Source organism: Thamnophis sirtalis, unplaced genomic scaffold (genome assembly GCF_051295495.1).
Source record: "Thamnophis sirtalis isolate CommonGarterSnake01/CBP01778 unplaced genomic scaffold, rThaSir2_p1.2 scaffold_14, whole genome shotgun sequence".
In the NCBI taxonomy this organism is placed as follows: Eukaryota; Metazoa; Chordata; class Lepidosauria; order Squamata; family Natricidae; genus Thamnophis; species Thamnophis sirtalis.
In genome coordinates this window covers 13,142,728-13,169,275 of record NW_028261394.1, presented here as the reverse complement: position 1 = coordinate 13,169,275, position 26,548 = coordinate 13,142,728, and the positions used below count along the sequence as shown (strand labels likewise).

Below are 26,548 nucleotides of genomic sequence, written 5' to 3'. Positions count from 1 at the left end.
AACTTGTGCTTGTGAAGAAGAAAAAAAGGAAACTGATCTTGATTTTGTCGGCTAGAAAATTTGATGTTATAGAAATGGCTAGTTATGTATTAAATGTGGAAAAGCAAAAAGTTGAGCCTGGAGTGTGTTTATCTTGTATTGAGCTAGGAAGGGTTGGAAATCAATGCCCCCTTTTCTTTCTTTCTCTCTTCCCTCTTGAATTTCACACCCCCTTTTCCCCATTCCCTTCCCTTCCCTTAATTCCCCATTCTCTTTTCCTTTTATTTTGTATTTTATATCATAATAATGAAAAAGAAAAAGCATGTATCTTATTAAACCGTGATTGTCAAACGGGGAAATCAAGAAACCCAGGCAGTTAAAAACAAATTAGCAGAGTTAAACTTAGTGAAACTTAGTAATAATAGATATAACTAAATAAATAATTGATAATGATAATAATGTATACAATGTGTAGTGTTATGATAAGTAATAATTGGATATGAATATTGAATGATACCCATGAAAGGAAGATTAGAAATCCCTTTGGATTTTATACAAAAGTCAATTTAAAAAAAGAATCAAGCTAGATACAGTTAAGTTTTGATTATTAAGGGTAAAATGTTATGATACAGGATATAGTTAAATAAAGGAGGGATGACGATGACAACTTATATACATATACATGAGTATAATATAAGGAAACTAGATGAAAACTGCCAACAGCGATTTGGAAAGGAGGATTAGAAAGGAGGATTAGAAAAGTGTTTAGCTAGAATAGGACATAAGGATTCAGTGTTATTGGAGGATTTTAGAAATATTAAATGAAATGCCAGTATGTGGTTATGTATTAAATTTTGGTATAATTTATGATGAAGGACGTTTAATTATAGTCAAACATAAATGGAGGTATAAGGGTAACATGTATAAATATTTGAGTTAAAATACTTGAGTTAATATGAATTATGCTTGATGACTGTGCAAGAGAGGCATGAAAACCTTTTATAACCAACTGATACACTTTCTACAGTATGTATGGATGAGAATTTTTTTTATGTTGTTTCTTATGTTTAAAAATAAAAAATGCAAAAAAACCCCCAAACCAAATTAGCAGTAGATAAGGATCAACGGAATTCAAGGTGGGCTGGACTTAGATTTCGTGTGGGCGCAAAGGGACGCGAGACTGATGACGTGTTGGGCCCCTCCCTCACCGTCAGCCTGATCATCTCCTACAATGATATTCTTAATTCATTTATTCTGGAACAATTCCTAGTAGGAGGGGGGGGGGGGGAAGCCTGAAGTTTCAATTCACTTTCCCTTTAAAAACTTTTGAGTAATGTTGTGTAATTCCTTTTTTGGATACTTTTGATTTTTTTTCTTCTTCTTCTTCTTCTCCACATGACGAACATGTCAGACAAATTGTCCTGTCTGTATCAGGACGAGTGAGATCACGCCGGGCATTTTTCACGCGCTATCTTGCACTGATTATGTTTACAAATTCCAGCAGGAGCTTTGCGGGCAAAGACCATGCCATCTTCTTGCCTGCCTGTTGTTCATCACGAAAACAGAAGGTCAGCCTTGATAAACCCCAGATGCATTTGCTGTCAACTGACCTGTGTAGTCTCACTCGCTGATTCACATTTACACAGGTCTAGTTTAGTCTGCCAAGAAGCCCCTGGGGAAGAGCCAAGCAGCTCTCCAGCCATTGCTGCTCCTCCCTCCCTTGCAAATAAGCGATGCTATCCATTTTCTTGCCCTTCTCAAAGCACCCTAAGGGGACCTGACGAACCGCTGGCTGCCCCCTATTACGCGAGCAGGAGGGTTATTCATCCCCAGGTTTTCAATTATACACGCCAAAATGGAACCGTTTCCCACAGAAAACAAAACACGGGATCTCTCATCTCTCTCTCCTTCTCTCTCATCTCTTTCTTTTTTCTCTCATCTCTTTCTCTCTTATCTCGATCTCTTTTCTCTCTCTTTCTCATCTCTCTTTTCTCTCCCACTTTTCTCTCTTTTCTCATCTCTTTTCTCTCTTTTCTCTCTCATCTCTTTCTTTCTCATCTCTCTTTCTCTCTCATCTCTTTTTTTCTCTCATCTCTTTCTCTCTCATCTCGATCTCTTTTCTCTTTCCCATCTCTCTTTTCTCTCTTTCTTTTCTCTCTCTTTTTCTCTCATCTCTTTCTTTCTCATCTCTCTCTCTCTCTCATCTCTTTCTTTCTCATATTTCTCTCATCTCTCTTTTCTCTCTCATCTTTTCTCTCTCTTTTCTCTCTCTCTCTTTTCTCTCACTTTTCTCTCATCTCTTTTCTCTCATCTCTTCTCTCTTTCATCTATCACTTTTCTCTCTTTTCTCTCTCATCTCTTTCTTTCTCATTTCTCTTTCTCATCTTTCTTTTTTCTCTCACCTCTTTCTCTCATCTCGATCTCTTTTCTCTCTTTCCCATCTCTCTTTTCTCTCACATTTTTCTCTCTTTTCTCTCATCTCTTTCTTTCTCATCTCTTTCTTTCTCATATTTCTCTCATCTCTGTCTTTTCTCTCTCATCTTTTCTCTCTCTTTTCTCTCTCTCTCTTTTCTCTCACTTTTCTCATCTCTCTCTCTCTCATCTCTGTATCACTTTTCTCTCTTTTCTCTCTCATCTCTTTCTTTCCCATCTCTCTTTTCTCTCTTATCTTTTTTCTCTCATCTCTTTTCTCTCATCCCTCTATCACTTTTCTCTTTTCTCTCTCATCTTCTTTCTCATCATCTCTCATTCTTTTCTCTCTTATCTCTTTTCTCTCATCTCTCTTTTCTCTCTCTCATATCTCTCATCTCTTTTCTCTCTCATCTCTTTTGCATCTCTTCTTTCTCTCATCTATCACTTTTCTCTTTTCTCTCTCATCTTTCTTTCTCATCTCTCTCTCATCTTTCTCCCTCTCCTTATAATTAGAACTTCAGAAAAAACAATTGCTACCAACTTGCCTTCTATTGAGGACCTGCATACTACACGAATCAAAAAGAGGGTTGTGAAAATATCTACAGACCCTTCGCATCCTGGAGATAAATTGTTTCAACTCCTTCTCTCAAAATGATGCTATAGAGCACTGCCACCAAGACAACTAGGCACAAGAACAGCTTTTTCCCTAATGCCATAAATTCTGCTAAACAACTAATTCCTACAACACTGTCAAACTATTTACTAAGACTGTATTAATATTATTATTCTCCTGCTTCCTCTTACTTATCTCCTTCTATAACCTTGTTGCTTGTATCTTTATGATTTATATTGTTTAATTTAGTTTCCTGGTTAGATTTATGTTGATTGCTTATTTAGTATCCTATGACTATCACTAAGTGTTGTATCTTATGATTTATGATGAATGTATTTTTACGATGATTATGATCGTGATTTATCACTTATAGCTTTATGTACACTGAGAGAGCTTGTGCACTGAACACAAATTCCTTGTGTATCCAATCACACTTGACCAATAGAGAATTCTATTCTATATGCCCCTTTTTCTGCTTCTGGCAAAGAACAAAATGTGCTTTGCATCTCCAGAGAGCCTGCCTGTTTCCTTGGACGGCGGTGCCCTGGTACTCCGATGCTGCTCTTTGCTGGAGCTTCAAATCTGTGAGACGTTCCTTTGAATGGCCAACTCTGGAACTTAGCCCCCCCTGCCCCAATCCTTACAGCATTTTGCTAACAAATAAACAACCCAAAAGGATGTCTGTGATAAGAAGGAGCGGTGCAGGAGTCGAGATAATGATTGCACCAGGGGAAAATTTCAAATCCGGCACTTGATGTGCCTGGTTTCCTTGCACTTCTCTCAGAGCCTTATTTCGTGGCCTTAGGCAAATGCTAATTTTTGACTGTTAGTCTAAGGCGATGGGAATGAAATCCGCCAAACCTTCTTAAAATGCAAGAACTCTGAACGGGTCTCCCATCTGCCTCTTCTCCCCTAGGCCTGTTAGCGCTCTTCATTTAGGATTTTTTTCCCAGCAGAAATATAAGTAAACCAAGCAGACTATTTCTTTGCCTACCCAAAATGGCTACAGCAGGGGTGTCAAACTCAATTTCATTTCAAACTCAACATCAGGGTTGTCTTTGGTCTTGGGTGGGCTGAGGTGGGCATGGTCAGTTCAGCGTCACTCGAGTTGGGGTGCCAAGTGCTCTGCCGCTGAAAACAGGCTCCTGAGCTCTGTTTTCAGCTGCAACGGCCTCCTGCTACTCTCTGCGAAAGGAGGGTCTCACATAGCTCTCCAAACTCTGTTTTTGCTAGGAGAGGCACCATGAGCTGGTCCTTTTGTTGTTTCCAGCACACCCTGCCAGATCTAAGCACCCGGCAGGCTGGATCTGGCTTCCAGAGCCTTCAGTTTGACACCCCTAGGCTACAGTGAAAGAAATATTAAAGAAATGAGGGGTAAGAAATGGGAAGAGCTCAGCTCCAAGGAAGGAAACTATTCACCCACAAATTCAAGGATATTTCCTCAAACCTTTAGTTAAGACATTCAGAAGCTTCACTTGGTAGATGTTTGTGCATTTGCAATAGATCACTTGACAAAGTTGGACACCCTCTGATATAGATTGAATATTTATTTTCCAAATTTATGTGCGTGCAACAGGTTGAGATTTGAAAAAAGAAATATTTCATCTCTATCAGAGGTGTCCAACTTGGACCACTTGTGGACTTGTTGGTTGAGGACTTCTAGGAGTTGAAGTCTACAGATCTTAAAGTTGCCAAGGTTGGATACCCCTGATCTAAAATATATCAAATTCCTTAAAATCTGTTGCCCCTCTGAATGCACCGAGCTACAATCTCCAGCTTCCCTGCCAATATTTCCAGGGTTTTGCTATTTAAAATCAAGCTTCAAAGAGGAAAGGGCCTTTGGACTTCATTGTGCAGGACAGTTGTCCATTTAGATCGAACAAACCAGTTTGAAGCCGGTCATTAGTTCTGTAACTTACAGAATAGAATACAGAACAACAGAGTTGGAAGGGACCTTGAGGTCTTCTAGTCAAATCCCCTGTTCAAGCAGAAGATCCTAGACTATTCCGGACAAATGACTGTCCAGTCTCTTCTTAAAACCTCCAGTGATGGAACACCCACAACTACTGGAGGCAACACTGTCAAATTATTCACTAAGTCTGCATGGCTATTACTATTAGTCTTCTCATCATTCCTATCACCCATCTCCTCCCACTTATGACTGTGTGACTGTAACTTTGTTGCTTATATCCTTACGATTTATATTGATTGTTTCCTAGTATGATTGCTTATTTGTATCCTATGACTATCATTAAGTGTTGCACCTTATGATTCTTGATGAATGTATTTTGTCTTTTTATGTACACTGAGAGCATCTGCACCAAAGACAAATTCTTTCTGTGTTCAATCACACTTGGCCAATGAAGAATTGAATTGTATTGTATTGTATTGTATTGTATTGTATTGTATTGTATTCCATTCCATTCCATTCCATTCCATTCCATTCATTCCAATATCCTATCCTATCCTCTTCTTCATTCCACTATTCTATTCCATTCTATTCTTCATTCTAATATTCTATTCTATCCTATCCTATTCCTATCCTATCCTTCATTCCATTATTCTATTCTATTCTATTCTATTCTATTCTATTCTATTCTATTCTATACTACTCTCATTGTTAGGAAGTTCCTCCTTAGTTCTAGGTTGCTTCTCTCCTTGATTAGTTTCCAGCCATTGCTTCTTGTCCTGCCCTCAGGTGCTTTGGAGAATAGCTTGACTGCCTCTTCTTTGTGGCAACCCCTGAGATATTGGGGAGACTCCTATCCGTCTCCCCTGGTCCTTCTTTTCATTAAACTAGCCATACCCAGTTCCTGCAACTGTTCTTCCTGTGTTTTAGCCTCCAGTCCCCTAATCCTCTTTGTTGCTCTTCTCTGCACTCTTTCTAGAGTCTCCACATCTTTTTTTACATCGTGGCGAGCAAACCTGGATGCATTGTGATCACTTCAGGTAATCCTGATACTATCAGCATAGAAACTTTAGTTTCTGTATCATAGAAAAAAAAAGGCATGGAACCGAGGAAAGCCACAAGCCAATGGAAAATCAACAAGAATTATAATATATGTCTTAATTTCCTTAGTTGCTCCCCTAGAGACTTTCTGTTCAATTCTAGTTCACTCTGCTTGGCAGATATTAAAATTGCCCAGGTGATTTATCCGCAGGGTCTTTGCTGACGTCTTATTTAAGATGAGTCAAAAGGGTTGGAAAAACTCCCAGATAAATTATTCCAATCTACCACTAATTTTTTCCAGTCAAAAGCTATTATGTTAATAATTTATGCCGTTACTTATTATAAATATGTCCAGCTTAATTGCATCCTGCTTGAAGGGATATGTTCCAACAGACAGATTTGATCAAGGAGTGACAAGGAAGAAAGAGGATTATCCGTTTTTCATTCCAGATTTTAAGGTGTCTCTTGCAGGAAATAAATCAAATCAAAGATTGAGGGAATGAATGAGAATTAACAGATGCAGCTTTTCACTGTGGTGTTTTAGATCACAAATGTTTAGGCATGCAAAAACAGGACTTGATAAACTTTGTGGTGAGAATAGCAACTTTGGTGGACTCATCTATAAACCTGGATTACTTAAATGGTTAATTAATTGACATGAGCTGAAATAATGTTACTAAAAGGTCAAGTTCAATCCTGACTAGATCCAGAAAGTGAGATATAGCAATAGCACATAGGCTTCACAATGCTGTACAGCCCCCTCTAAGTGGTTTACAGAGTCAGCCTCTTGCCCCCAACAATCTGGGTTCTCATTTTACCCACCTTGGAAGGATGGAAGGCTGAGTCAACCTTGAGCCTATCAGGATCAAACTGCTGGCAGTGGGCAGAGTTAGCCTGCAATACTGCATTCTAACCACTGGGTAGGTAGGTAGGAAGGAAGGAAGGAAGGAAGGAAGGGAGGGAGGGAGGGAAGGAAAAGGAAGAGAAATAGCACTAAGACTTATATACCACTTCACAGTGCTTCACAGCCCTCTCTAAGCGGTTTACAGAGTCAGCCTATCGCCCCCAACAATCTGGGTCCTCATTTTACCCACTTCGGAAGGATGGAAAGGCTGAGTCAACCTTGAGCCTGGTGAAATTTGAACTGGAAAACTGCTGGGAGCCAGCAGTCAGCAGAAGTAGCCTGCAGTACTGCACTCTAACCATTGTGCAATCGAGGTCTATCTGTTCAACGAGCAATGACTGTACATTTCCTTGCTGACGTATCTTCTGCAAGCTGAAATTTCCAACCTAGGTATATTGGATTAAAAGCCAAATGTGTCATCAGAAATCCCAGGGCTTCCTGTGGTCCTCAAAAACTTTGAGGGAAGCCCAAAGAATCACTTTAAAAGCCAACACTTTTGTCATTTGAGAACAATGTGAGAGAAGGCGAAAAATGTTCAATGAACGTGTTTCATTTAATTGCCTTTCTGCTAGTTGAAACAAGGGTGGTGGTATAGATGGAGGGGTGTCACAGGTGTGATGGAATGTAGTCTGGATTCCCAGATGGGAAGGGCTGCTTTCCAGAGAGCAAAGAGGAAGTGGAACTTGGATTGTCTGGTAGTCAGGAAGAAGGCAAAGATGGATACTCCCTAGCAGTTCATAGAGCTCGTCTATAGTTATGCAGATAGTTTTAGTCTGTCTCTCAGCGAGCAACAATAAAGAAACTACTTGGAAGTCGCTGAACCAGTGGTGGGTTCTGGGCGGTATGGCTCGGTATGGCCATACTGGTGGTAGCCGGGAGCAGCAGCCACCGTACCGGAACGGTGGCTCGTTTGGCCCACCTGCATTCCTTGCCTGTTTTTGAAGCAACCGTGCCAATTGCGCAGGCGCGCAAAGCATGCGCGACCTCCACCGAGCAGCTGGGTGTTGCAGGGTGGTGGCATGCGCCTGTGTGCGCAGTGTGCTTGCCTGACTAGAACATCCAGCCCTGTGCGCAGCATACCAGTTGCAACGGGATCCGTAACTTACTTCCACTCTTCAGCAAACGTTTCTCTTCCTCCTTCAGCTTATTTTGCATCAGCCGCAGGGTATTTTCTGCTTCCTGTAAGGGAAGATCAAAACCAGGATAGTCACTGCTGGAGAATCCCTTGACTTAGGAGACAACCAGGATGGGAGAAAAGGCTTTGGAAAGACAGCTTAGGCCCAGAAATTGAGAACTGATATGCAGTCTCAGGTTCCACCGTAAGAAAGAATATTTTTTTTAAAAAAAACACCTTACAAATGTAGTGAGGAAAACATGTTGGCTAAGCCTAAGAAGAAGGGGGAAAAAACTAGAGACATAATTAAATCCCATTTTTATTATTTCAGGGATACCTGAGAAAATACAGTATTTTATCTTTGTGGCTAGAATATTATAATTGCCTTTGGGATTAACCGAATAGTATAACCACCAGCATTTAAAGGGAAGAAATATGTTTAAATTATTGAATTTCAAAAAGAGCCCCAAAATAGCTTTATGGTGCTCTGTAATGCAGATCTGAAGTTTCATATTAAATATGTCTTAGTTATGTGTTTAACGCACACATATTCACAGTCAAACACAAAGACACATGGAAGGATATGTCAATGTCAGGAAATTGCTACTTAGTTCTAGGTTGGATCTCTCCTTGATTAGTTTCCACCATAGCTTCTTCTCCTGGCCTCAGGTGGTTTGGAGAAGAGATCGACCCCCTCTTCTCTGAGACAGCCCCTCAAGTACCAGAAAATACCTATCATGTATCTTAACCCTTCTCTTCATTAGGATAGGCCTGGGATCGGCAACCTTAAACACTCAAAGGTCGTAAACAGAAGTCCCCTGTTCAATTCTGGAGCCGACCGGAAGTCCGGTTCCCCCACCATAGAGTCTCCTCCTAGCGCTGCATCCTTTTTCCTCTACCTGTCCTAACCAAAAGCCCTATCAATTGTGGAGCCGACTGGTGACAGGGAGCCGCAGCAGAGGGATGAAAGAGCCACATGCAGCTCCAGAGCTGTGGGTTGCTGACCCCTGGGATAGGCAGTTCCCTTTCCTCCCTATGTGTCTCATAAGTCTCCTGGAGTAGAAGACCACTAAAAAAATCCCTCTCTTGCCTGAAAAACAAACTTTTTTAAAAAAAATCTTGTATGCCTCCGTTTTCTCTTGTTCATCTTTGATCACCGATTAAATCCACTTTGCAGCATGTTTACGGTTTGAGAGAGATGGGCACTTAACATCGATTAGCCTCTGTATAATACCTAAGTAAGCTCTTAGACTGAAAAGTGGGAGACTTAACTGAGAATACAATTTATCCTTCCTGCAAGCAAAGAAACCTACCTGGCTGTCAAATGCCACATTTTCTAGCTGTGGGAATGGAAACTTACAGGGAAAAATTCAAGGAATTTTTGCCAGGGAGATTCAAATTTTTAAGGTTGCAACTGCTTCTCTGTGCTTTACCAAGGTTTGGTATGTGATCCTAGCAAAAGGTTTACAAGGTAAAGGTAAAGGTTCCCCTTGCACATATGTTCTAGTTGTTCCTGTCTCTAGGGGGCAGAGCTCATCTCCCTTTCAAAGCCGAAGAGCCAGCGCTGTCCGAAGACGCCTCTGTGGTCATGTGCCCGACATGACTCAATGCCGAAGGTGCACGGACCACTGTTACCATCCCACCAAAGAGGGTCCCTATTTTTCTACTTGCATTTCTTACGTGCTTTCAAACTGCTAGGTTGGCAGACCTCCCGTAACAGGAGCTCACTCAGTTAAGCGACGCTAGGGATTCGAACTGCCGATCTTCTGATCGACAAGCTCCGCATCTTAGCCGCTGAGCAAAAAGGCTTATAGGAGGCTGTGTTTTTTGCCCGACAGGTTGACGATATATCAAATTACACTGACATAAAACGGGGATGTTTGACTCCATTGCATTCACATGAAGCTTTTCTTTTTTAAAAGAAAAACAGATCTATAGTTCTCACGGTTCAAGCTTTTGATCTGAGATGGCACGGCGACGGTATGCAAATAAACAAACACGATGCACAAAAAGCTGAGTGGGACGGTGTGTTCTCTGCTCCACACATCACAGGCATTTGCCTTGGCAAGTCCATTTTTGCTCAGGGGGTTCCACCACAAAACCGCGGTAGACTAAAGCGCGCTTGGCGAAAGCGCGTACGTGACGTCATCACAGCGCGACAAAAACAGCACGCTGTGAGCGGGAAACTTAAAAATAACACGAAAACCTTACCATAACCCCCCCAAACCTAACCCTAAACCTAACCCTAAGCCTAACCCTTAACCTAACCCTAAACCTAACCCTATACCTAACCCTTAACCTAACGCTAAACCTAACGCTAACCCTTAACCTAACCCTAAACCTAACCCTAATGCTTAACGTAACCCTAAACCTAACCCTAACCCTTAACCTAACCCTTACCCTAACCCTAAACCTAACCCTTACCTTTATGTGAATCGGCTTGCTGTAAAAGCGCTTTTTAAAGCGCCCTTTTTTTCCCGCGGTTGTATTTGTCTCGCTGCTGATGACATCACGTACGTGCTTTAATCGGGCGCGCTTTAGTGGACCGCGGTTTTGACGGGTCACAGCTCAGGGGCGCGGGACGACGACAAATATCCTGAAATCTGTCTCCCTGCTTCCAACCTAACATTCTGCAAAGTGATGGGATCACAGCTTTGTAGAATTAACAACCCAAACTTTAAGTTCTGGGCAGAACTGATCCAGATATTGAAGGGGGAAATTCAGGTTGTCTCTGGTATAAATCATATTATCCGTTTTCCTTCTATCTTGGTCTTGCTTTAATTTGCACCACAGGAGGCTTCCAGCTGGTGATGAAGCCAAAGGATCTTTAGCAATCAATGTTGACAGGGCCAGGATGAAAATGTTCATTTATTTCTATTGATCATGTACTAATTAATAGTCTGTTTAATATCCTAGACCTCTTCTCTTCAGTCTTTAAGCTGAGGAGGGGGAGGAGAAAAAAAAACTCTTGGAAGCGCTGAGGTAATAAATCATTTTACAGAAAATTATAAAAGGAGAATGCAGATCCTGGAAGTTGGATTAGACTGGAGTTTGAATAGCTATCTCCCAAAGAAGGTTGGAAAGCTGAAAAGAAAGGCAGCTGCAGAATAAAAAGACCAGTTAATGAGGTTGATCAACACCAACACTCCGCAATGCACGATCTTATTTATTCCACAGGGTTCTTTACAAAGCTGCCTTCACAACTTTGGTGATTCTGCAGTGGTGTCCTGGTGCCTTCAAGTCACTGCTGGACACATCCATAAAGTCTGCATTGCCTTGTTCTGTTCTTCCAATGTACAGAAGCTGTGGCTCCTTACAGATGACAGATTAACAGAGTTGGAAGGGACCTTGTAGGTCATCTAGTCCAACCCCCCCCCCAGCCCAAGCAGGAGACCCTACACCATTTCTGACAGATGGCAGTCCAGCCTCTTCTTGAAAGCTTCCGGTGAAGCTTTCCCACAACTTCCAAAGGCAACTTCTGTTCCATTGGTTGATTGTTCTCACTGTCAGAAAAATCTCTCATTTCCAGATTCCATCCATTCTTCCTTATCTGGCCTTCAGGTGCCTTGGAAAATAGCTTGACCCCCTCCTCTCTGTGGCAGCCCCTCAAATATTGGAAGATTGCTATCATGTTTCCCCTGGTGCTTCTCTTCCCTAGACTAGCCAGGCCCAGTTCCTTCAACCATTCATCGTATGTTTTAGCCTCCAGTCCCCTCATCATCTTTGTTGCTCTTCTCTGCACTTTTTCTAGAGCAGTGTTTCTCAACCTTGGCAACTTGAAGTCCTGTGGACTTCAAGTTGTCAAGGTTGAGAAACACTGTTCTAGAGGATCAACATCTTTTTTATAGTGTGGTGACCAAAACTGGATGCAGTATTCTAGGTGTGGTCTTACTAAGGCTTTATAGAGTGGTATTAGTGCCTCCCTTGATCTTGATTGTATCCCTCTGTTAAGGCAACTGAGGATTGCATTGGCTTTTTTGGTTGCTGCTGCACACTGCTGGCTCATATTTAGCTGGCTGGTTGTCCACTAAGACTCCAAGATCCCTCTCCCAGTTGGGCTCCCTTGTGTGTTCCTTCTGCTCTACAAGAAATTGACCTTCTCCTTAGAACCCTACTTGACACAACTAAAGTTAACGTCTGAATCAATGTTATAAGCCATGGCAGTAAGGGTGAGTGGTTCCCCTTCCTTTTGTTTTGTGTTTGGGTGTGCCTCTTTGTTGACTCCTGGCGACTTCCTGGACAAGTCCCTGTGTCAGCTCCGGCCAGCTCAGAGGATTGGAGCTGCCATTCCAGGGAGACTGGGCCAGCTGCCAAGACTCACCGTCCCACCTACACAAACTGAAGAAATTCCTGCTAACAATCCATGATTAATTGCCGGGTGGTTTTGCTCTGGGTCACAAGGTGATGGGGGGTGCGGCTTATCTTAATTACCAATGTAGCTATAAAAAGTGGTGGGAAACTCTGAGAACTTATTCATTGCCTTAGTGCTTTGTTGGTCAGTTCCTGCCAAAGGAAGAATACAAACGGCATTTACAAACCGTTTCTGTGTTTGGCTGGTTTCATTAACCCTTCGGAACCTGACAGTTTGTCAGTTTGTCAACTTCCAATTAATATATATATACCAGGGGGCAAGAACGTCTTAGCTGATGCCCTCTCCCGCAAACTATCCTGCAGTTTCCTTGACAAGGTTTCATTGCCTTCTTCTTCCTACGGCTGAATCAGAGGTACTGCCCAAGGTCATCCTTGTAGCCTAAGGTGGAGCTAGAACTCATGGTACCCTGTTTTGTAGCCTGATGACTTCACTAGACACCAAAAGAGCTTCTTTGCTGAGGGAACCCCAAATATTTGAACTCGTAAAAGAGGAGGCAATCCCTAGGCATAAAGATTTGTGATGAACACTGCCACTTGCTCTGCAATCCTTGGCTTTATCTATGTCAAAAGTGGGCAGATACAACTGGGAAGATTGAACAGGCAAAGCTAAGTGACTGAGGTACCAAAAGTGCTTTTTCAAAAGGCAGCTGGACTGCATTTTTCTGGAGGAGAAGGAGGAGGAGGAGGAAAATGAAGGAAGAAGAAGAAGAGGAAGAAGGAAGAAGAAGTGGAAGAAGGAAAAAGAAGGAGAAGGAAGAGGAGGAGGGGGAGGGGGGGAGGAGGAGGAGGAGGAGGAGGAAGAAGAAGAAGAAGAAGAAGAAGAAGAAGAAGAAGAAGAAGAAGAAGAAGAAGAAGAAGAAGAAGAAGAAGAAGAAGAAGAAAATTTCGCTTCTCATTCAAGAAGCTTGGAAACTTCATCTTCTTCCTCAAGGAATAAAAATTCCTTAAACATCCTTAAACATAAACATTTAATCTAAATGCTCTTTAATTAAAGAACATTTAATTAAACGTTAAAGGCCTGGGGACTGAAACATATGAAGAACGGTTGCAGGAATTGGGTACGGCTAGACTAGAAAAAAGAAGGACTAAGCGGGAACATGATAGCAGCATTCCAATATTTAAGGAACTGTCACAAAGAACAGGGGGTTGATCTATTTTCCAAAGCACTAGAAGGCATGACAAGAAACGATGAATGGAAATTAATCAAGGAGAGGAGCAAGCTGGAATTAAAAAGAAACTTCCTAAGGGGACAATTAACTAGTGGAACAGCTTGCCTTCAGAAGTTGTGGGTGTTTCATCACTGAGGGTTTTTAAGAAGAAACTGAGACAAACATTTATCTGGAATGCTACAGGGTCTCCTGCTTGAACAGGAGGTTGGACTAGAAGACCTCCAAGGTGCCTTCCAGCTCTATTGTACTCTATCCTTAAAACATCCTTAGCACTTTCATCAAAATAGTCAAAGATAAGGTATACCAGAAGAGCTGATACTTCTTGCTTCTTTGCAACCCCTGGTAAGCTTCCCTTCCCCTAAACACTCCAGAGCTACTCTTCGTATCCTCACAGTTCAATCCAGAAGGGCCTTTTAAGTTTTCACAATCCTTCCTCATTTGACATGCAAGAGCGAGAAACATTAATCTTGTGCAAGAACTCAACAGCGACAAGCACAGAGGTCCAGGGAAGAAGACAACGGAAATGTCAAATTCCAACTCACAAGAGTTTATCCCTTTTTTTTGCTTGAACATAATGTATCAAGACACAAAGAGCTTTACATTTAAAATTATGTCTGGGAGAGAAGGCCAAGAGGTATGGGAACAAGATGTAAATGCTGGTAAACCGAGATCAGGGAACCACACTGTTTTCGGTTGTTGTTGTTTGAAGAAGAATCGTTAAGGGACTGCGATGTGTTACCAGTGTACATTCCTTCATAATGAGTCCTTTCCTTCAATGGCCCACTCTTTGCAAAGTTTTTCAATTGGGGACATCTCCAATTAAATTCGAGTATGCTTCCATTGTATCCGAAATGACTTCAACAGGTTCTCCTATTTATTTGCTTACTTTTCTCTCTGGAGCGGGTGAAAAGTATGAATTGTAATGATTTAATAAAAGCTCATTTGCTATTCTCCTGATGCGTTCAAAAGTTCTAGTGCATTAGTTTACTTTGGCGAGTTGGTTGAATGCATAGGCTTTATAGGAATACGCTGTGGGATAAAAACACACAGGAACATTTTGCCATGCTTAAAAAGTTTGTCAGGCAAATTAATTCTGACAAGAGGATTTTGTTCAGCAGATGGGGCTTCGGAGAGCCAGCTAAGAGAAATCATACTATCTTAGAATGTCACAGTTGTCTTCATGCATATCAGAAGCGACACATGTGCATCTGGGACAAGCCGATGAGGAGTTAGGGCGGGAGAGGGAATTGGGAACACTGGAATTGCAAGATCTTATTTCATGCACATTGTTTCCACTGGTTCTAACACAGAGCCTTCCATGCAACTCCCTTTTTGTAACCCTGCAATTCCTTAATTCAGGGTAGAGCCGGGGTGACTAGATGGACATAAGCATTAGAGCCTTCAAATGCAACATTATGGGGCCTGGAACGGACCCAAAACGGAACGTGTGGAGGCCAAAAATGGGGCTTATAGAGGCCCAAAATGGGACGTGTGGCAGCAGCAGTGGGTGGTGGTGATCCGAGCAGCCTGGAAGAGCTGATTGGCAGTATTCTGGAAGACCAATCCAACCGCCAATCAGCTGCTCATGCTAAATCAGGCTGCGATAACGTGCTGAAGATGACCAAGCTGTTTGTTGTTTGCTGTAAGGACATTAGCCAAATGAATACCAATGGATGCTGGGAGGCAGATTTTTTTTCTTGTTTTCCTCCCCAAAAGCTAGATGTGTCTTATAGTCCGGAGCATCTTATAGACTGAAAAATATCATTTTCTGTAAGTCAGTGAGAGTGAGTGGATGGCCATATCAATTCTCTAAGTAGTCCTTGATTTATAACCCCAATTGAGCCCAATATATCTGTTGCTAAATGAGACCATTGTTAAGTGAGTTTTTCTCCATTTATGACCACAGTTGTTAAGTGAATCAAGAACCACTGTACCACTGTTGTTGTTTTTTAAATCTGCAGAGACCAAAAAAAGAATAGGCCTGATTACACACTTAGATACTGAAATGTAATTTCTTTTCCTTGGCTTTTATAAATGGGAAAAGAAACTTTTCAAAAGCTTGTTGTGTGTAATCCAGAGGGTCTCAGTGAGATGACAAAATATTTGCTCAATCTTTGATTTTCTTTTTCAATTAAAAATGTAATCTATCCCATATCACCAGCTGTGGTATAAGAGCAAAGAACACAAAACATTGTATTTGCCAAGAGTTTTAGGGATTAGATCACTTTATAAACATTCATTTCTCCCCCTAGGCAAGGAGAAAAAAAGTACAATTTCTTATAAACACTCCAGGAAAACAAACACATAACCGAGTATCTTGATCCTCTCAAGAAATAGAGGCCAGAGGATATTTTCTTTGCACCAGGTTTACTAAAGTGTTTGCTAAACTGGCAAAAAAGGCAAATCAGAATGCCAGCAAAGGTCCATTACAAAGATTGCAATTTAATTTCTAATTACTTTGTTAATATGAAGAAGGAGAGAATGATTAGAAAGGACTGTAGTGCAGTTCCAAAAAGGTGCTGAAATAAATGACTTCCCAGCATTGGCAGTAAATAAATTCTGGAAAATATGCTGAAAAGGTAAGCAATTAGTAAAGCAAAAAGGAAAAAAAAAACTATTTTTTCAAACACATGGCCATCTAACCTCATTTTAAAGACATACTGGGATGAAGATTCCAAAGTGCCTTTAAGTTCTTTGAAGGAAGCACCTGAAGTTTTAATTGCAAATTTCTTCTATAAATGCATTGGTTCATTCTATACATTCTTCTATAAATGTATTGATTTATAAAGTTACAACTAACATAGAAGAAAACCACAAGAACAGAATTTGTAAAGTTAATTTAAACAACTCAACTGAAGAAAACAAGCACAATATTATAGACCAACTAATTATAATAAGAATTAAGGATATCTAAGTTTATGTAAGAATACAATATAAATATATTAATGTCTGTATTTTGTGCCTGCATTTTGTTTTCTATTTATGGTTCCCAATTGGAAAGTTGAAACTATAATGCACACTAGTGCAAGGTTAAAAGTATTAGTTCCCTTAGTTTATAAAGGACTATATTGCTGTGAAATTAAAATGCAACTATGTAAAGTTTAATGTGCCAAAGATGTATCTCACTGCAGAAAGCAAGCTATTGGCTTGGACAGGTAAAGTAATTAAGCTACCTATTCCCAAAGCATTTCTATAGTTCCTTAAAATGTCTGTAAGTCATTTTTTTTAAATAAAAAAGATGAATTACGTTACTAGAGTCCAGTGCATGGGTCGATGGACTTTACCATAATGCTGGGGAAAATGGGCTCATAATTACAAATGACTCTACTGTAACTCCATTTATTCACAGTGTCTCTCATCACCCAGGTGGGATTTTTTTAGAGGTATCGTACAATTTTATTTTTATGGATCTTTGGCTAATCTTTAACAAGAAGGCAGTTTTCTGGAAAAAATGAAAATCAATATCTTGAGGATTACAGAACACAGACAGATGGCTATCCAACATCTTCTTAAAGACTTCCAGTGTTGGGGCATTCACAACTTCTGGAGGCAAACTGTTCCACTGATTAATTGTTCTAACTGTCAGGAAATTTCTCCTCAGTTCTAAGTTGCTTCGCTCCTTGATTAGTTTCTACCCATTGCTCCTTGTCCTGCCTTCAGATGCTTTGGAAATTAGCTTGACTCCCTCTTCTTTGGGGCAGCCCCTGAGATATTGGAAGACTGCTATCCTGTCTCCCCTAGTCCTTATTTTCATTAAACTAGACATACCCAGTTCCTGCAACTGTTCTTCATATGTTTTAGCCTCCAGTCCCCTAATCATCTTTGTTGCTCTTCTCTGCACTTTATCCAGAGTCTCCACATCTTTTCTACATCGTGGCGACCAAAACTGAATGCAGTATTCCAAGTGTGGCTTTACCAAGGCATTATAAAGTGGTATTAACACTTCATGTGACTTTGATTCTATCCCTATGTTTATGCAGCCTAGAACTGTGTTGGCTTTTTTGGCAGCTGCTGCACACAGCTGGCTCCTATTTAAATGGTTGTCCACTAGTACTCCAAGATCCCTCTCACAGTTACTACTATTGAGGAAGATACCACCTATATTGTACCTGTGCATTTTGTTTTTCTTGCCTAAATGTAGAACTTTACTCTTTTCGCCATTGAATTCAGACTAAAGCAGTTTGAGTGCAGAAACGCTCACCTCAAATCTCTCCTGCTCCATGCGGTGTTGGTCATCCAGCTGCTGTTCCAGGTAAGTCAAGTTACGAAACTTCTCCACAAAACAGCTGTATTGTTTCTGCAACTCCTCCTCAATTTTTTCATATTCGTCCATAAAGGCTGGGCTGGTAAGGACAAGGAAAGCTGGGTTGATAACATTGCAGTAAGCCATGATTTATTTAATCGTGATTTATCGGTTATAACTACCATATTTTTCAAAGTGTAAGACGCACTCCCCCCCCCCAAGAGGCTGAACATTTGGGTGCATCTTATACTTCGAATGTAGCTCACACCCCAGCCCCCACTTTTCTGCCTCCGTCGTCCTCTTTCTGGCTGTAGAGATTGCCACAGACAATGGATGGCATTTTTGGAGCTCCACGCCTCGCATTTTCAGCCTCCAAACGCTCCAAACCTGGCTAAGGACTAATGACACTAGACAGATGCATAGGTAGGCAGAATCCCCCCATTTTCCTCCCCCAAAACTAAGGCGCATCTTACACTCTGAAAAATACGGTAGCTTGGAGATGTTTCATTACCCAAAGTAACATCATTGGTTCTGTTATGTTATCTAAGAGCTGCAGTCCCCAACATTTCTGGTTTGGTGGATGGGGGGGATGGTTCCGTGTGAGTGGCAGGCATTTGTGCAAGTAGAGTACATACATGTGCTTACCCACCACATGTGTGGCTTGGTTCCAAACAGATCATGTCCTGGTTCTGGGGGTCTGGGACCCTTGACCTAGAGCACTGATGATGTTACTGTCAGTCCTGCAGCGATTCCTTTAAGAATCTTTGGCCTGCCACACTCTCATTAAGGGGGGGGGGGATAGCAAGGGGTAGAATGTGTTGTTTTCAAAATAAAAAATTCCTTTCTAGAAGCTCAAGGTCATTTTTGTCTCCGCACCTTTGTACCTGATCGGAAGCAGTTGGGCGTAGGTGCTAGCGTGGAAGAAGATTGGACCATGTGATGGACTGTGGGTGTGGGGACAAGATCATGAACTTTTAACTGGGTGGGATTCTGATGTCACTTCCAGAATTGGGATTCCATAGCACGATGCCAACATGCCTGTCTTATTAAATTTGAACTTTAAGGATAGTTTTGCCTTTGACTCTGATTTAATTCTGCATGATATTTGGAACACTGACATTTACCTGGTTTGGGTAATGAAACGTCTGCAAGAAAACAACCAGCTCAGAGAACAACAAGGACCCCTCAAAATATAAAATCTGGCTGACAAGCAGCCACCAATTCTTCACTGTGCAACATCAGGCTGATCTGTCCCGAAGGCAGGAAACATGGCTGGCATTCCTGGGGGCTATGACGTCTGTAGTTGATGCCTCAATGAGTTTGTGGGGTACCATCAGTTGCTGAAAACAAATTGCCTGCTGAAACGATCCCCCCCCCTTTTTTACAAAAAAATAAATAATTTGTGGTGGATTTAAAAATCGTCACAGTGAAAAGCTTAAGCCAAAACGATTGAGTAAAGCTCTGAGCAGCCTATGCTAGTTCATTTGGAAAGATGGTAGGGTAGGATAGGACAGGATAAAAGACAAGATAAGAGATAAGAGATAAGATAGATAAAGCGAGATGAGATGAGATAACCTTTATTGTCACTTTTATTGAGAACACACTGGCACACATTAATTCTGATGCCCGCTCTCAAAAGAATATATATATGTATATGTATATGTGTGTATATATACATACATACATACATACATACATACATACATACATACACACACACTCATACACAAACAAACATACAGGCACATCATATACATATGCTATACATACACAAACAAACAAACATGTCTGTCTGTCTGTCTATCTATCATCTATCTACCTATCTACCTATCTACCTATCTACCTATCTACCTATCTACCTATCTACCTACCTACCTACCTACCTACCTACCTACCTACCTACCTACCTACCTACCTATCTATCTATCTATCTAATATCCATGGGTGGGTGGGTAGGTAGAGGTAGATTATAGATATAGAGATCCATCCATCTATCTATATCTATATTCTGTCTATAATCTACCCCTACCTACCTACCTACACCCACCCACCCATCCATCCATCTCTTTATTCTATAATCTACACCTACCTACCTACCTACCTACCTACCCCCACCCACCCACCCACCCACCCTCCCATCCATCCATCCATCCATCCATCTCTATATTTTATAATCTACCTCTACCCCTACCTAACTTCTATCTTTTAGGAGGAACCGAGAGGACTTTGGCTCCTACCGAACACTCTGCAGGGTTTGCAACCGCTTGTGGTTTCTCTCCAGCTCCGATTTCCTCTTTTCGATCTTGGCCTCCAAACTGGCTTCATCGGCAGCCACGTTGTTGAGCATGTCATTGGTTTTCTGGACTTGCTCCTGAAAAAAAAAAATATCGGAAGTCGCACATAGGTGAGGTGAGCTACCAATTCTATTGTAGGCTACCCAGAGTGACACCTGTGACTCTACAGTAGGTAGGTGGGTGTGAGATGGGCGAGAGTAAGAAGGACAAAGACGAAAAAGCTCCTTGATATAAACTCGAGAAGGAAGATATGGAGAACCATCTTAAAAATCCTCAACTTACAAACACAATTGAGCCCAGAATTTATGTTGTTAAGTGAGAAATTTGTTAAGTAAGTTTTTGTTCTGACCAAGGCTTCCTTAGAAAGCAAGAAGCAAAACCTTGGTCCTGACCTCTTTTATTTACATGACTGTGAATTCCTTTCATTCACAGTCAGCAAAGCTTTAGCAGTCTTTCCAAGGAATGTTTATCAACACGAACCTTATCTCGCTTGGAGTGCTCCCAGATAACTAGTTTCCAAACAGAGGGCAAGACAAAACTTGGCAGAGAGTCTCTTATAGTCACAAACGGAACTTTCCAGACCGAATGAACAAACTGTCTCCTGCAAAAGCCCACTCCCCATTCATTCCTCTTTTGTTTCCTATGGGAGGGGCCAATCACCTCTCAAGTCGACCCTGCTTTTTTAGTTCTTCTTGTTTTCCGGCAGCTCTGCGCATGCGCACACGGGAAACAGGCTCCAGCTGTTCCTCTGCTTCACTGCTGTCTAACTCCCCCCTCTGCCTACAATGCAGAGCCCTCGTTTTGAGTTTTCTTCAACCCCCGGGACTGGCCCATTTTCCTCCCCGCCTCACTGTCCGACTCTGCTGCCAGCTTTGCTGTCCGCCGGCGAGCCACAACAGTTTAGCCCCATTTTACAACTTTTCTTGCCCCATTTGTTAAGTGAATCACGGCAGTTGTTAAATTAGTAATGCAGCTGTGAAGTGAATCTGGCTTCCCCATTGACTTTGCTTGTCAGAAGGTCGCAAAAGGAGGATCACACGACCCCCTCAGGACACGGCACCCGTCATAAATATGAATCCATTGCCAAGTGAGTGTTGAATGGAAACAAAAGGTGAGAAAGTGTAAGAGAAAAGAAGAGAGATGCAGAAAAAAAGGAAGGAGGAAAAAAAAGTAGTTGGCTTCCGACTTTTTTCAGTGGGATAAAATATAAAACAACAACAACAACAACAACAACCTTACAACTTCAACCTTTGCCTTTACATTTCCAAAACGTTTGAAGCCGTTTCTATAAGTACAAAGTCATTCTACTCCTTCCAATCCTAAAATCAAGGATTCGGGTTTTTTTCAACCATTTTCAAGTACTAAGTCCAGAAGTGGTTTCCAAGTGAACACAAAAGATAGGTTCTTCTCTTTAATTATAACAGTTTTGTCATCCCCGAAGGTAATCGAAACTTGCATTTAACCCTCGAGGGAAATTTATTTCCATTTAGTGTTCCTCTACAGAACTCCTTGACCAGTTTGTGCTGAACAAATGAGAGTCTTGAGGAACAAAGAGTGAACGAAGCAAAGGAGGGTCAGGATGGAAAGTTGTCCCACCTTTTTGTGTGTGTGAGTCTTTTCCTTAGCAACAAAAGAAAGCAAACATATTTTACCCTTTGAAACTGCCCTGTTTAATGTTCAAGGACCTTTAAAGAAAAGATTTTATTGATTTTCTATTGTTTACATTTTGTTAGTGCTTAATAAACTTCGTGTTGTCAGACAACAACCCTGACTGCTCTTTAGAAGGCCAGATCCTGAAGATGAAACTCAAATACTTTGGCCACCTAACGAGAAGGAAGGACTTCCTGGAGAAGAGCCTCATGCTGGGAAAGACTGTGCTGTGCAAGGAAAGACTTGGCACAGAGTCTCTGAGATTCACGGACAGATCTTCACACTCCTGAAACGAAGGAACAAATTGTTTCCTGAAAAAGCCCACTCCCCTTTCGCTCCTCTTTTATTTCCTATGGGAGGGGCCATTCACTGTCCACCTGTGGCTTTACTCCCAAGTTGACCCCTGTTCCTTAGCTGTTCCCTTCGTCTGGCAACTCTGCGCATGTGCACACTGGGAACAGGCTCCAGCTGATCCTCTGCCTCACTGCTGTCTAGCTCCGAAGGCAGCTGAGAACTGCCAGACAGCTCTGGCCCCCTCTCTGCCTCCAACACAGAGCCCTCCTCAGAGCCTCCCCAACCTCCCCGACTCTGCTGCCAGCTCGGCTGTCCGCCAGTGGGCCACAACAGTTTTTACCCCATTTTACGACTTTTCTTGCCCCATTTGTTCAGTGAATCAAGGCAGTCGTTAAATTAGTAACGCGGCTGTGCAGTGAATCTGGCTTCCCCATTGACTTTGCTTGTCAGAAGGTCGCAAAAGGGGTCACTGCGCCCATCATAAATATGAATCCATTGCCAAGTGAGTGTTGAATGGAAACGAAAGGTAAGAAAGTGTAAGGGAAAAGAAGAGTGGCACAGAAAAAAAAAGGAAGAAGGGGAAAAAAAGTAGTTGGCTTCCGATTTTTTTTTCCAGTGTGATAAAATAAAAAATAAAAAAGCTTTATACTGTAAGTGGGCCACAACAGTTTTGGCCACTGGCAAGTCACAATACTAACAAAGCCTTTGCGCTGAAAACCCCCTCATCCTTACCAAAATGTCTTTGATGGCAACGCTCATCACTTTCTCGGTTTCGTTGATCTCAAGAGGTCTTCCAATTGCTTCTGTTCTCAGTTCCTGAGAGGGGAAAACAAGAAAAAGAAACAAAGTGAAACAAAAGCACAAACAAGGACAAAACCCAGAAAGATATTGTTATGGACATTAGATAGGTTTTCCCCCCCTTTCTTGGCAGTAACTATGGATTTAGGAGGAGAATCGATTCCCAAATGTAGGAAGCCTTGCGAGGAGGAAATGAGAATTTGCTTTAATTCCTATCGTTCATCTTCCAAGCTGGCAACCCTCTTTGGTGTAATCTCTTTGTTAACAGATAAAAATCTAATCCATCGACATCCATTTAAATGATGCTTTATTAAAATGAGATGGGCCAAAAGACCGAGGAGTAACATATACGCTCCCCTGGCTTTCAGAGGAGGCTCATGTGTCACGTCGAGAATTGTTTTAGAAGTCACCGGTTGGGAATGCATCTTAATTAAGCCACAGTTTTACTAACAATGGTTTACTGATCAAAGCAATAACAGCTGCAATTCCATCATTATTAGGAGCATTGCAGGTAGTCCTCGACTTACGACAGAGGTCATTTCGTGAACGTTCGAAGTCACGGTGGCACTGAAGAAAGTGATTGAGTCACTCTTCTGACCGTTGCAGCGTCAGGTAATCAAAATTCAGACACTTGGCAATTGGTTTCATATTTATGACGGTTGAAGCGCCCTGGCGTCACGTGATTCCCTTTTGCGACCTACTGACAAGCACAGTTAAGGGGGAAGCCAGATTCCCTTCACAACTAACAAAGAGACTAACTTGCAAACTGAAGTGATTTGTGTAACAGCGGTGGCAAGCAAGGTCGTAAAATGGGGCAAAATTCACTTAGCAACTGTCTTGCTTAGCAGTAAAAAAATTGGGTTCAATTGTGGTCGTAAGTCAAGGACTACCTGAACAACTTGCCTCCAGAATTTGTGAATGCTCCAACACTGGAAGTTTTAAAGAAGATGTTGGAGAACCGTTTGTCTGGTGTAGGGTTTCCTGCCTAAGCAGGCGGTTGGACTAGAAGATCTCTAAGGTCCCTTCCAATGTTGTTATTGTACTGTATTGTATTCTATTCCCTAACTCCTATTTTATTTTATTCTACTCTAATATAGCATGATGTAGAAAACAGATGAGAAAGGGAAAACCTCTTTGTAACAGTTTTAAAAGCAAAGACACATTTTTGCGCCCCCCCCCCCCCAGCACTCTATTCAAGCCTCCTAAAAGCTATTCACGCCCTTATTTTTTATTTTTTTATTTTTGAGAACAAAACTGGGCCATTTTCATGAAAAATGGGCTGTTTTCGGGAGGTCTGAAGAGTGCAAAAACTTTTTTTTTTAATTTGCCTCTTCAAAACCTTGGTGCTTCTTATACTCCGGTGCATCTTATACTCTGAAAAATATGGTAATTGTTCTCACTGTCAGGAAATTTCTCCTTAGTTCTAGATTGAGTCTACTTTAATCATCTTCTCCCCATTGCTTCTTGTCCTGTTCTCTGGTGCTTTGGAGAAGCAGAAGTGGACAATCCACAGCCTTAGCTTAACTTCAAACTTCCTTTGAAATCAGACTTCCAATAAAAGCTATCGTATTTTTCAGAGTATAAGACGCACCAGGGTATGAGACGCATCAAGATTTTGAAGAGGTAAATTAAAATATAAAAAAGTTTTTGCCCTCCTCGGCCCCCAGGAGCACCCTGCAGGCCTCCCAAACCCTCTGCATGCCCATTTTTTTGTGAAAAAAGGGGCATGCAGAGGGTTTGGGAGGCCTGCAAAGTACTCCTGGGGGCTTGGGTGGGCAAAAACATCCTAATTTTGTGAAAAACGGGCCCGTTTTCACTCATTTTTGCCCTCCCCAGGCCCTAGAAGCACTCTACAGGCCTCCCAAACCCTCTGCGTGTCCATTTTTATGAAAACTGGAATGCGCGGGGCAGGTTTTCGGGAGAGCAAAAATATTCAGTGTATAAGACACACCCAGATTTCCACCCTCTTTTTTGGGGGGAGGGAAGGTGTGTCTTATATTCTGAAAAATATGGTAACTGCCTCCTTCCCACCAACTTGCTGCTGGAGAGATAGAAATGAAGAAGGAAAAGGGAATTTCTGTTTAATGGAGGAAGTTGCCAATTTTAATCCTAAATGTGCCCCATTTGGCCTATGTAATCGTGTTGCCTGTATTAAAAATGATAAACGGAGGCGATCCAGCTAGAAGAGGATATGAGAAGGATTGCCAGAAGCCACCTTCTCAGTGTGTTATTAGTTCTGACACATGGTTGATCATAGCTTAGATGTGAAGTGAAACATGTCTATCTCAAGGCTTTTTCAAATGTTTGCGCTGTTGTGGTTGTGGAACAGCTTGGTCCCCATCCTGATGTGCTTTGGATGGCCCCAATCCTATTGGTCCTTTTTTTAAGGCTCAAAAACCTGGCTGTTCCCCACAGGCACTTTGCACTAGATTCTGGAGTACGGTCCAGAATTAGCATCCTTGGTTGCCAATTTGCATTGATGAATTGAGAATTGATGGCCACAGGAAGAATCAATAAGTGAAAGCACAGGAGGGGTCTAGCCAGAAATCTTGGAACCTAGGCAGTGGAAGAGGGTAGCAGTGGAAGAAAACCGAGCCTGAACAATGAAGAAACAGATGTAGACAGAGATAAAGATTCAAGAGAGAAATCTGGGAGACAAGTCAAAAAAAGCATAGCAATTAAAGTATTGAAACAGGCAAGAGACAATGGATTGATGATTTCTCTTTTTTGTTGTTCCGATTTGCTTTTCCTTTTCTCTTTTCTTTTTTTAGGTAGGTGACATGATTGGAAGTTAGCTAAGATAGAAAGGAAAAGTCTTTTAGTAAAGGGTGATGCGATTAAAAGCTAGAAGAAGGGATAGAAATAAGAGAAGGGGGAATATGTGAATACATCTTCATATAATAAAATAAAAGTAATAATAAGAGAAAACATGGAATAATTGAATAATGACAGATTGCCACCTAATATATGTATCATTATTAGAAATATATAAGTTGATTGAATGTAATAATTATCATTAACTTTATTAGTTTTATTTGTAGGAGAATATGACACCCAGGTGCCACACTGTTCGCGCATTGATTTGATATATTTGTAAAAAAAAATTGGAAAAAAAGAAAAGAGAAATCAGTAAGCGGATGAATGAATACATATATCAATGAAGTGCAGAACACACAATCAAATCCTGCCTCTCATTGCTTCGAGTGTAATGACTAGTGAATTTTGTGTTGCTTGTATTGGCTGTAAAGAGGCATTATTTGTTAGTACATTTCATTTTACTCTTGTCATGAACTCTGTTTACATCTGCAGGGATTTTTCTCTTTGAAAGTCGCTGCAGAATAACACCAGCTGACAAGTGAGCTCAAAGCAACGGGCAGCAAGAATTTCAGAATGATAAATGGAGGATTGCAGCTTCTGAATCTTAATTTGATTGGCCAAATCACAAGTGGGCAGAGGGCACTCTTTGAACATACAAAATCTTCTATGCTTTCTTAGCGTATCACAGATGCAAGAAAAAAACATTTTTATCTGCAGGAAATGCCCATTGCAAGCAAATTAGGGGAGTGTTATTAGAATTATACTAAAACTCCTGACAGATCCATGGTTGGGAATAGCAGTCCTATTCAGTTCTACCCTGGCAGTAGCATTCATTTCTGAAATTTGAGAGTTGAGCAAAAATATTCATTAAACGAACGGTTATAAATCAAGGATTAGCCATGCTCAAAAATGAGATTATTACTATTAATAAATAGAATAG

General features: G+C 41.4%; 1 protein-coding gene across 2 annotated transcripts in view; it reads right to left on the bottom strand.

The window, feature by feature from the left end:
- The window catches only part of IFT38 (intraflagellar transport 38), a 58,323-nt gene that overhangs the window by 10,476 nt on the left and 21,299 nt on the right, over positions 1 to 26,548 (bottom strand). For both annotated transcript variants that reach the window (XM_087728687.1, XM_087728688.1), the window contains exons 6-9: positions 22,726 to 22,809; positions 19,993 to 20,126; positions 17,714 to 17,855; positions 7,965 to 8,037 (exon numbers count right to left, since the gene is read on the bottom strand). In XM_087728687.1, the coding sequence (XP_087584813.1) occupies positions 7,965 to 8,037; positions 17,714 to 17,855; positions 19,993 to 20,126; positions 22,726 to 22,809 (433 nt within the window). The remainder of the gene's footprint in view (positions 1 to 7,964; positions 8,038 to 17,713; positions 17,856 to 19,992; positions 20,127 to 22,725; positions 22,810 to 26,548) is intronic.